We start from the raw sequence: 11,631 nt of genomic DNA on the forward strand, positions 1-11,631 counted from the left end.
GAATTGATTTAATTCCCCTGCCTCAGGGGAATTAAGTCTAACCTTGCAAGCACTTTCCTTTCTTAATCTCTCACCCAGAGCTCTTGAACAGTGGTGGCGTCACTGCCCTGTTTCTACCTCTCCTCACTCTACCAATTCTGTTTTGGTTTTGGGGCCACACCAGGCAATGCTCTGGGGGTTACTCCTGGCTCTGCATTCAAGAATTACTCCTGGTGGTGGTGCTCAAGGGATCCTATAGGATGCTGGAGATCGAACCTGGGTGGGCTAGGTGCAAGGCCAGTGCCCTACCCTCTAGACCCTCTTTTTTTTTTTCTTTTTCCTAGGATTATTATGGAACTGTTTTTAATAGCTTACCATTATTAACTATTCTTTTTGGCTCATTACTAACTTTTACTATGAGTCAGTAGAATTGTGTAAACTCACATGAAATAGCAAATAATGATGTTGGCTATGATTTTAAGAGAATAAACTGAGCTGTATCTGAAAAGTTCCATGGTTCCTGTAGCCAGTGCCCTAAAATCTGTAACCAGGTAGTGAGCTGATCTGCGCTGATTCCCTATTTAGCAACGAATGGAGCAATATGTTGGAATTTTAGATGTGATGATGATAAGGCTTCCGTTTCCACCATGCTGCTCTAGCTTCTGTAATGCGCTGGGGATGGTATCTTGTCTGAAGCCAGATGTTGCTTTCAGAGGCTCAGCTCCTGTGAGTTCTCTGGCCGAGGTAGAGTCACATTCCCTTCTCTGAGTTTCAGGATCTTTACCTGGGAAAAGGAAGCTACAGGGCTGGAGAGACGGCCCAAGAGGCCAAGGCACGCTCTGCGTGTTGTATGCCTGAGTTTTAATTCTTGGCACTGTATGGTCTCTTGAACGCCATCAGGAAGTGACCCCTGAACATAGCCAGAGAGAGAGAGGGTAAGAGGGAAGGAAGGAGGGAAGGAGAGAGGGAGGGAGGGAGAGAGGGAGGGAGGGAGAGAAAGGGTAGGAGGGAAAGAAGGAGGGAGGGAAGGAGAGAAGGAGGGAGGAGAGAGAGGGTAGGAGGGAAGGAAGGAGGGAGGGAAGGAGAGAGGGAGGGAGGGAGAGAGAGGGTAGGAGGGAAGGAGGGAGGGAGGGAGGGAGGGAGGGAGGAGGGAGAGGGTAGGAGGGAAGGAGGAGGGAAAAAGAGAGGGAGGGAGGGAGAAAGGGAGGGAGGGAGAGAGAGGGTAGGAGGGAAGGAAGGAGGGAGGGAAGGAGAGAAGGAGGGAGGGAGAGAGAGGGTAGGAGGGAAGGAAGGAGTGAGGGAAGGAGAGAGGGAGGGAGGGAGAGAGAGGGTAGGAGGGAAGGAAGGAGTGAGGGAAGGAGAGAGGGAGGGAGGGAGAGAAAGGATAAGAGGGAAGGAGGGAGGGAGGGAGGGAGAGAGGGAGGGAGAGCACAGGCCTGCCTTGCGTGTCCTATCCCAATTTGATTCCCAGCACTTCCAGGTGTGGTGGGGTGGTCCCCCATATCCCCTTCCAAATACATAAAAGGAGGATTTTGGGGTAAGGAGATCATTCAAAGGGCTGGCATGTATGTTTGAGGTCCCAAGGTCAGTCCTGGTACCACATAGCCTCCCCGAGCACTGTCAGAGTGGTTGGTCCAGGTACCCCACACAGCTTCTGGGCCCGAGCAGCATTGCGTCACTGGGTCTTAGCAATGGAACCTTTGGCCTGGCTGCGAATGGCTCTGGGGTCCTCTAAGCTTCGCTTGAGTGACAACCCCCAAATAAAAGTAAATAAAAAATTGAAAGGGGAAGAGCCAGAGAAATAATCCAAGGGTTAGGTGTAGGCTTATACGTCCCTGACAGGGGGTCTGGATCTGGCATCACACATGGTACTCCATGCCCCGCCAGGAGTGATCCCTGATGTACCCCAAACCGCCCCTTCCCAAATAAAAAATTGAAAGGGGAACAATGCCTATCTTCTTAGATCATAAAGCTGGAATAAGGTCACATGGGTTTTATCACAGGAGCAACTTGGGACTGGAGAGATGGCTCTACAGAACAAGCTTTGCAGAGGTGGCCCAGCACCGCAGCTTTCCCTAAGCACCTCTGGGATCAACTCGCAAGCACAGAGCCCGGAGTATCCCACAGGCACCAACAGACCAACATTGCCCAAAAAAAGCCTTAATAAAGAGGAGTTATTTGCTCAGAAACACTAAATCGTGTGAGTCATCAGTAGATTAGAGAGATTTAAATATATATATACTAGTTTGTTTGGGGGTTCCACTTGGCAGTGCTTAGAGGACCATTTCGTGTTGATGAGTGTGCTCTGTGTTCCTGAGTATAAAACACGCTTTCCAGCCCTTTCAGCTATCCCCTGGACCATGAGGGTATTTTTGTTGAACTGAACTGAGGAACCCAGAATGGATAAACTGGAAAGCACTGAAGAAATCTTTGGGCTTTAGTGACTTCCAAACAGGAGTTGCAGTGAGCTGTTTACAGAATTTCCAAACGATAAGGGAAATCACCTAGTCTTGATAAAGTCTCAAGTTTCTTTACTTTTGTCTGGAATTGTATCAGCCCCAGGAGATAGCACAGTTTATCACTTGCTTTTCTGAAGTCAGAGTGGCAGTTTTGGTGGGTCTTCGATAAGTTGTTTTTTTTTTTTTCTCGAATGTGGAAATAATTACTTGGAGGTTAGATTGGATGTTGGAAAACATTCATCTTGTCTAATTCCTCATTTCATCATCAGGGAAGCTGAGGTTTAAAGAAGAAGGAAGTAGTTTGCTAGTTACACTGGTAGTAGAGTTGACGCTGAAATCCAGATCCTTTCCTGGAAACAGTTACTTCCCTCCTTTCCACTCCAGAAAACGGGTGTGTGTGTTGGGGAGGGGGGGAAGGGGGGAATCTAAACTCAATCAATTTAAAGGCTTTTGGTCTGCAGGGGCAGGAAAAAATGATTCATGAATTAGCTGCTGGCCTTTCTCTGTTGACTCATTCAGTAAACATTTACTGACTGTCCACACTATCTGAACTCAGAAGGCAGAGAGGAAACTGCCCTGGACGCAGGCAGCCAGGAACCTGCTCCCAGGTACGCCTTCACAACCTGTGCCTTCCCCGGCCTCCTTGGATACTGCCCGGTTCTAAGAGCCCACTCACTCCCCTGGCGTTCTCATGCAGTTAGGTTGTGTTTGAGCGCAGGGAATGTTTCAGTCAATGTCCCGATCCCCCAGGCTCCCCAGCCTGCATAGCATCAACGCGATGGGGTTGGAAAAACCTCCTGATTCTTAATCCCGCCGGCCACACACTCTGTCCTTGGGTGGGTGGGTGGGGGAAAATCTGTCCTGCTCTAGCCCTTAATCATTGGCAGCAAACTCGTGTGTGTGTAAGAGTTGACCGGTCCATTTAAGATCATTCCAGACTTGAAAAGAAAACCTTGGGAACCCCGAGGTGACACTACAGACCACGTGGAGTCCCCCAATCGTTCCTTCCCTAATCCCAGGCCCCCAGTCCTCCGTCTCTCCTAGTCGACCCTCCTATTCCAGGATTCCCCTCTAGAGGGCACTCGAGCTCCACGGCTCTCAGCACTCACTTCCGGTCGCCTTCAGGCTTCATACTACGCAAGTGCACGCTTCGCTTCCGGGAAGGGGGGGTTTTCCGACGCGGCTCGACCCGACGGCGCCTGCGCGGCTTGAGCCCCGCCCACCGCCCCCGGAAACGCTTCCTCCTACGCGGCCGCTCCTGCCGCTACCGCTGGCGCTGGCGCTTGGCCTCTCTAGGCCGGCGGGGAGGACGGCTCCTCCATGGTCCGGCCTGTCCGCCGGGGGTCCCGGTCCGGCCGCTGAGGCCAGCGTGACTCGAGGGCGCTGCGGCCCTGTCGTCCCGTCTCCGGTGAGTGATCGGGGGCCGGGGCGGCGGCGGCGGCGGCGGCGGCGGCGGCGCGGGCGGGGTTTCCCCTCCTCTCCGGGCGTCGCCCCCCGCGGCCCCGCCGGCGGGTCGGCGTTGCCATGGCGACGGCCGGCGCGCTGACGTGCTGCCGTGTGTCCTCGCAGGTGCGGGGCGGGCCCCGGGGGGCGGCATGGCGGGCCAGTTCCGCAGCTACGTCTGGGACCCTTTGCTGATCCTGTCGCAGATCGTCCTCATGCAGACCGTCTACTACGGCTCGCTGGGCCTGTGGCTGGCCCTGGTGGACGGGCTGGTGCGCAGCAGCCCTTCGCTGGACCAGATGTTCGATGACCAGGTAGGGCTACCCCGTGGCCGGGGCTCGGGGGGTGGGGGGAGGCTGCCATCGGCTTGCTTTGCAAGAGTTGGGGGGTGGGAGGGTCTGTCCTGTCTGCTTTTCGGAGTTCCCCCCACCCCACCCCCCAACCCCGGGCTGCACCGTCCGTCCGTAGCGTGCAGTGTGCACAGGTGACAGCAGCTTAGGTGCCCAGGAAAGGGCCCGGACGCAGCTGCTTCCTGACACCCCAGGAAAGCGGGTTCGCTTCCTGGGCCCCAGATTCTCAGGTGTCAGGATGTGACAGGGCTTTGTTGGGGGTGGGGGGGTTCATGGAAGCTGCGTGGACGTGGTGCCAGGCAGTCTTCTTCCGTCTAAGTTCCACGCAGCGGCTGGGTAATCTGGGGTGCTGTCACCTCTGAACTTCAGTTTTGCTGCCTGTGAAAAATCAGAGCAGGGGCGGAGGAGGCGTGGACAGCCGGCTGCCCAGGGCCGCTGCCCTTTGGATTCAGAGCCACTTGCTGGCCAGAGTAGCAGCTGTGGAGCGTGGGGGGCACTTGGCCTGTTTCCCGTTCCGGAAACCGAGTAGAATAATCCCTAGCGAAGGGTGAAGAGGGTCACAGGGCCCCGTGAGTTGGATCGTCAAGTGGAAGGAAGCCAGAGAAGAGGTCTTAGCTGCCGAGAGGCAGCCTGGGTCTGTGCTTGTGATCGTGTTTTCTTTGTAGCATTCAGGGAAGTCACTTTTTCTTTTTTTTTTTTTCTTCTTTATTTGGCTTTTTGGGTCACACCTGGCGATGCACAGGGGCCATTCCTGGCTCTGCACTCAGGAACTACTCCTGGCGGTGCTCAGGGGACCCGATGGGATGCTGGGGATCGAACCCGGGTCGGCTGCATGCAAGGCAAACGCCCTCCCCGTTGTGCTATCGCTCCAGTCCGTGGTAGTCACTTTTTTTTATTTTTTATTTTTTTTATTAATAGTTTATTTTTAATTAGTGAGTCAATGTGAGGGTACAGTTACAGATTTATACATTTTTGTGCTCATGTTTCCCCCATACAAAGTTCGATAACCCATCCCTTCACCAGTGCCCATTCTCCACCACCTGTAAACCAAACATCCCTCCCACCCTCCCCAGTCCCGTCTTCCCCCACCCCACACTGCCACTATGGCAGGGTATTCCCTTTTGTTCTCTCTCTCTGATTAGGTGTTGTGGTTTGCAATAAAGGTGTTGAGTGGCCATTGTGTTCAGTCTCTAGTCTATATTTGGCCCGTATCATCCTTCCCCCACATGACCTCCAACCACATTTTACTTGGTGTTCCCTTCTCTGAGTTGCCCAGAATGAGAGAACAGCCTCCAAGCCATGGAGACAACCTCCTGGTACTTATTTATACTATTCTTGGGTGTTAGTTTTATAGTCTATTATTCTATATTCCACAGATGAGTGCAATCTTTCTATGTCTGTCTCTCTCTTTCTGACTCATTTCACTTAGCATGATACTTTCCATGCTGATCCACTTATATGCAAACGTCATGACCTCATTTTTCCTAACAGCTGCATAGTATTCCATTGTATAGATGTACCAGAGTTTCTTCAACCAGTCATCTGTTCCCGTGGTAGTCACTTTTCAAGAAGAGGCATTCGTAATGCTAATGTCCACCGTGTTGCAGAGTTCTTGCAGGAAATCGTGGATGTCATGGGCCTTTAAGAGCCATGGGTGACAGGTGGATGTTTGGCCTATTCCTGAGTCAGGTGTAGCAGAAGTCGCACACCTCAGGGACGTGGTTGTAGGAGCCTCTGAGCTCCTGGGAAGGGCCCCGAGGAACCGTCCCGTGCAGCTGACCTGAATTTCAGACCAGGGGCTGGCCAACGTTTTTTCTCAAAAGGCAGAGACAGTGAAGGTTTTGCGCATGTCTGGCACTGGCCTGCCAAAGCAGTCAGAGGCAGTACTGAGGGGGGAATGGAGTCGGGGGGGGGGGGGCTCCAGAAAACCCTGATTTCGGAGGATTGGTGCCTGGCCTATGAGTTAAGAGTTTGCAGAGTCCATGCTCTCGTCTTACTCTCACCGTCTCTTTATTGGATCACTTTGGGCAAGTGACTTGACTTCTTCCTCCTTCCTGAGGTGAGGGGGCGGGGGTGGTGCAGGGAGAGCTCAGCGCAGGGGTGTCTGGGAGAGCTCTGGCCTGCCCCGCCTGAAGGGAGCTGTCCTTGCGCTCTGGGGGCATGGCTTGTTTCTGAGGAGACTCTGGGGTCCCGGAGTCCCGGGCCCTGCCACGGGGCACTTGCCTAGTCCATTTCCGTCTGTGGTGTCCCCTGCAGATCCTGGGCTTCTCCACGCCCCCCGGCCGCCTCTCCATGATGTCCTTCGTCCTCAACGCCCTTACCTGGTGAGTATCACCAGTTTTGCTGTCTTGGCCCCGGAACTGACTTCTGGAACTTGAACTCGAGACACAGGCTGTGTCTGGCACTCGTGATGTACTGGGCGGCAGAGGCCAACCCGGGGGTGGGGTCTGTCCAAGGGCTCCTTCTGCGACTTTTTTTTGCTTTTTGGGTCACACCCAGCGATGCTCAGGGGTTACTCCTGGCTCTGCACTCAGGAATTACTCCTGGCGGTGCTTGGGGGACCATATGGGTTGCCGGGGATCGAACCCAGGTCGGCCGCATGCAAGGCAAATGCCCTGCCCACTGTGCTATCGCTCCGGCCCCCTTCTGTGACTGTTTTTGACTTTGCTGGGAAACTCAGTACCCCGTGGTGCACGCGCTCGGGGGGGACCGCTCCCAGCCCCTGCTGTGCTTCGGGACTCGGGCACACGGGCTTGTGTTCATACTCCACGTTCCCACTGGCCAAATCATTCCCCGCTCTCCGGGCCCCGGCTCCTCGGGTGAGCACTGCGGCATTTGGGTGACATTGAGGGACCCTCTCGATCCCTGTGGGGCTCCGAGAGACAGTCTCGCACGGCGAGGAGCGCTCGGGTTCCGGAGGCCGACTCACTGGCTTGACTCCTTGTCCAGGCTTATTTCCTCCTAGTAAACTGGGGCTAATGATGTTCTCCTCCTCATGGGGAAATGAGGAGGAGAAAGGCGTTAACACACAGGATGTCCTTAGGACAGCCCGTGTGTGTTACCATCCCTGCCTTCTCTCTCGAGGTTGAAGACCCGAGGACCGACTTGAACCTCATTTTGTCTCCTCCAGAGAGATGTCGGCCTTGCTTGATACTTAAAAAAACATTTTTCACTTAATTGAAAATGAAAATTTTTATTTATTTTGCCTTTTTGGGTCACGGTGCTCAGGGGTTACTCCTGGCCCTGCATTCAGGGATCACTCCTGGCCGTGCTCGGGGGCCGTGTGGGATGCCGGGGATCGAAGGCACGCAAGGCAAACACCCTCCCTGCTGTCCTACCGCTCCGGCCTAGAGGGTATCTTTTATTTATTTATTTATTTATTTATTTTTGCTTTTTGGGTCACACCCGGTGATGCGCAGGGGTTACTCCTGGTTCTGCACTCAGAATCTCCCCTGGCGGTGCTCAGGGGACCATATAGGATGCTGGGAATTGAACCCGGGTCGGCCGTGTGCAAGGCAAATGCCCTACCCGCTGTGCTATCGCTCCAGCACCAGGGGTATCTTATATTTAAAAAAACAAAAAACCCCAAAAACTGTAGGTTTCTGGCTTTTCTTGAGAATGGGAAGAGCCGCTGACTTTAGGCCAGCATCCTCGTGTGAAGGTTTGCACAGATGCAGGTAACTCTCGCCTTGGCTCCAAGCAGCCTGGGTATGCGTCAGGGTGTCACAGTCCCCCTCCAAACCCAGAGGCCCCCTGACACTGTCCAGTGGTCACCAAGCCTCCACTTTGTTTCCCCTCCCCGCGGTACCCGCCGGAGCCCTCTCCACGTCCACTCTTGGTCACCCTTTGCTTCCGCTCACTGCGGTTATCCGAAATCGTCCCCAGCTCCCCCAGCTACTAAAAGCAGCCTAAGGCCAGGACAACCCAGTGACGACTCACGGCTGTCCTCTCCCCACAGTGCCCTGGGCCTGCTGTACTTCATCCGGCGAGGGAAGCAGTGCCTGGACTTCACCGTCACGGTGCACTTCTTCCACCTCCTGGGCTGCTGGTTCTACAGCTCCCGCTTCCCCTCGGCGCTCACCTGGTGGCTGGTGCAGGCCGTGTGCATCGCGCTCATGGCCGTGATCGGGGAGTACCTGTGCATGCGGACGGAGCTCAAGGAGATCCCCCTCAACTCGGCCCCCAAGTCCAATGTCTAGAATCGGGTCCCGTGTGGACGTGCCGCGGGGCCCCCCGGCCTGCTCAGACTCTCCGGCGGAGCCCGTGGGTGCGGGAGACGGCGGTGAGCGTCGGTGAAGAAGGCAGCTCGCTAGAGCAGGATTGCGGCTGCGCAGACGGCCACCCCCGTCCGCCCGCGCCTCCGTGTCTGCGTGGGGGCCATGGCGCGGGGGAGGGGGGCAGCAGGACCCCAACCGTGTCGCTCTCTGGGGCCACCGTAGACCTGCCACCAGCCTGCTGTTTTTTAAAAAGGGAGAGGGGAGAAATCAAGGATAGTTGATTGGCCAACCTTCCACCCGGGATAGCCGTTCCCGGGCCGTGCTCCCGGAGCGCAGCCGCTCTGTCCAGAGAGACGCTTGGTTCCTGGACCCGGAGCCCCGGGAGGCGCCGGAGTCCCAAGCTGGGGCTGCTGTGAGGGAGAGCACGGCGGAGGGAGGAGCCAAAGGGAGGAGTCCAGCGCAAGGAAGCGCGCTCCTGGCTCTGCCCGCGGTGCTGTGCCCACACCCGGGAGCCCGGCCGGCCTCCAGCTTCCAGGGCCCCGGAGCAGGACCCCCGGCACTGCCCCGCGCCAGCCCTGGTGACGAGCGAGCCCCTGCCCGTGCTCCGGAAATGGCCCAGCAGCCCGCGCCCCGCCCGCCGGACCTGACCTCCTCTCGGGTCCTCGCTCCTTTTTCCTGCCTTACTCGGGACCCTGCAGTGGGCCGGACCCGCCCTCCCGGCTCGGGCTGTGCCATTGTCCCAGGGAGCTGGGAACGTGCCGCTGAGATTGTGTCCTTGGGGCGCCTTGGGTATCCTCTGTGAGGGGCTTGTCCTTCCCATGTACATAAACGCAGTATTTTCCACGGTGCTGTCTGTGCTTCCTTGGTGGTGCAGGGGTGGGGCTGTGGGGGGCCGCACAGCCAGACGGAGCAGAGCAGTAAAGCTGGATTCCCAGGCCACCTGCCCCCCCCCTTCCTCTCTCTGGGTTAAACGTTCTTGTGTCCCGTCCCCACTAGCTGCTGCCCAGGCCTTGGCTGGATAGCCTGGCCCAGCTCCTTTCCCGCTTCCCACGGCCTCTGCAGGGCCCGGCGGACACTGGCCCGGAGGAGAGCCGGTGTGGGAACTGTCCCCCGAGCATTTTGGCTCCTCGGAAGCCTGACCTGCGTTCCCTGTGAGGGTAATGGGCCGAGAGGGGCGTCTGCCGGGTCCTTAGGAAGCCTCGCTGGCAGGGGCGGGGATGCACCAGGGTAAGGCACCCCGGGGACCCAGGGTGCTCAGAACCTGCCAGAGGGACACAGCTGGCCACCTGGGCGTCAGTCCTGACCGCCGTGCCCAGGAGGTGGCCCAGGCTGTGCTACCACGCCTGACTTGGCGGGTGCTGGCATTGCTGTGTATCCGCCGGCTGCATGTGCCCCATGGGAGGGCACCAGCTCTGGACAGTCCTGGTTGGTGCCTATTGTGCTGTCATCTGAAGTGACACCTTTCTGCCTTATGGGTGTTGATTGGATTTGGGGAAAGCAGCCCATAAGGGAGCTCCCCCCTCTTTTTCTTTATTAGGCTGGGCTTTCGGGGCACTGGAATATGGGGCCCACTGAGATTTTTGCAGTCTGTAAAGGAGCAGTTAAAGCGGAGTCTAGAGGCGGGGCGCAGAGAGCCCTGGGCAATGGCAGGGACATGTGACACTAGTAATAGTCTCTGGAGCACCTGGAAGGTCCCGGCAGGGAGCCCAGGGCCGGGCACAGCTCAGAGCCAGAGCACTTGCCTTGCGTATGTGGGGCCTTGGTTTGACCCTCCCTGCCCCGCAAACACAAAGCGCCCCTCTGGGGTAGGGAACAGCGTCTGCTTCCCCCACACGGAGCCCACCGTTACACGGCAGGAGCTGCCAGAGCCGGCCCGTGGGTGCGGGCAGTGACATCGATAAGCTCCTGGAAATTTACCAGTAAAGGACCTGGGCTGACCAGTGTCCCTGTTGTCACTTCTCATCCTACCGATGGCCTTCAGTACTAGGGCAGGGGCGGGAAAGGCACACGGGGTAAGCAGTGCTCCTTGCATGTGGCCGGGGCTCCTCAGGCCCCATGCCCCTCGAATCACTGTGTGTAGCGCTGGAGGCCCCGAGAACCACCAGATGTGGCCAGAGTAGCTCGGGTGATTCCTGGCATCACCGCGCCCAAGTGGCACCCCTTCCTCGGTCACTTGCACCGAACTACTGGTCACTTGGCCAGGAAACTGCCAGGAGGAGCCCCTGAGCACTACTTAGGAGCCCCCACCCCAATACTAAGGACCTTTATTTTATTTTATTTTTTTGTTTTGGGGCCACACCCAGCAAGGCTCAGGGGTTACTCCTGGCTCTGCACTCAGGAATCTCTCTTAGTGGTGCTTGGGGGACCCTATGGGATGCCAGGGATTGAACCCAGGTTGGCTGTGTACAAGGCAGACGCCCTCCCCACTATACTATCGCTCCAGCCCCAGCACTTTTAATCCTCTATAAACACCACTAGACACGTTTTTAATTTGGGGGCCACACACAGCAATGCTCAGGGCTTACTCCTGGCTTTGCACTCGGAGATCACTCCTGGTGTGCTCAGGGCACCGCACCGTATCAATTGCTCAGGTAGAACCCAGGCAGGCCATGTGCAAGGAAAGCACCGACCCTGTATGATGGCCCCGGCCCCCAAACCCCGCTAAGTTTTTGAGACTTTTTGCAGTGCTGTGGTGGATGATAAAAGAAAAGGAGGGGCTCTTCCCCACCACGGAGCTGGGGGGGTCTGAAGTCTGAGCCTCCGTTCATCCACCTCCTGCCTGAACCGGAGTGTTCCCAGAGAGAAGGGGACAAACATAGTTGTGCAAGGAAGCCAGGGAGGAGGACGGGAAGGGATGCCAGGCCCGTGGGGGAGGAGGTAAGTTCAGGGGAGCCCTTTCTATTCTCCACCCCCCCGCCCCCTCAATCCTAGGCACCCCTTCCAGGAGGGCCGCCTCCAGAGGCTAGGAGACTCACTGTCCCCCAGCAGAGAGCCTGGGGCTTCCTGAGCGACACGCACAGCAGGACCTGCTGGAGGGGGGGGCGAGGGGGGCCAGGGCTGCAGTGCAGGGTGTCGCAGACCCCAGCTGACTCCCTGTGACCTCACAGAGCGCCGGCGGAGGTGCCGACAGGTGGGTGCAGGGGGCTGCGGGCGCGGGGGGCAAGAAGGCTGCCGCCCCGGGAC

The 11,631-nt window shown here is 57.0% G+C and overlaps 1 protein-coding gene across 1 annotated transcript; it reads left to right on the plus strand.

Moving 5' to 3' along the window:
• The first annotated feature begins 3,658 nt into the window (after positions 1 to 3,658).
• On the plus strand, positions 3,659 to 9,291 carry SYS1 (SYS1 golgi trafficking protein). The gene is made up of 4 exons (XM_055138820.1): positions 3,659 to 3,846; positions 4,008 to 4,195; positions 6,488 to 6,555; positions 8,190 to 9,291. Exons 2-4 carry the CDS (start codon positions 4,034 to 4,036, stop codon positions 8,428 to 8,430), a joined length of 471 nt encoding a protein of 156 aa, XP_054994795.1. The 5' UTR covers positions 3,659 to 3,846; positions 4,008 to 4,033; the 3' UTR covers positions 8,431 to 9,291.
• Positions 9,292 to 11,631: the final 2,340 nt, after the last annotated feature.

Source organism: Sorex araneus, chromosome 5 (assembly GCF_027595985.1).
Source record: "Sorex araneus isolate mSorAra2 chromosome 5, mSorAra2.pri, whole genome shotgun sequence".
In the NCBI taxonomy this organism is placed as follows: Eukaryota; Metazoa; Chordata; class Mammalia; order Eulipotyphla; family Soricidae; genus Sorex; species Sorex araneus.

Coding starts and splice junctions, on each gene's coding strand:
- SYS1 (XM_055138820.1), top strand. CDS start 4,034: ATGGCGGGCCAGTTCCGCAGCTACGTCTGGGACCCTTTGCTGATCCTG. Junction 4,196..6,487: donor ACCAGATGTTCGATGACCAG/GTAGGGCTACCC, acceptor TGTCCCCTGCAG/ATCCTGGGCTTCTCCACGCC. Junction 6,556..8,189: donor GTCCTCAACGCCCTTACCTG/GTGAGTATCACC, acceptor CTCTCCCCACAG/TGCCCTGGGCCTGCTGTACT.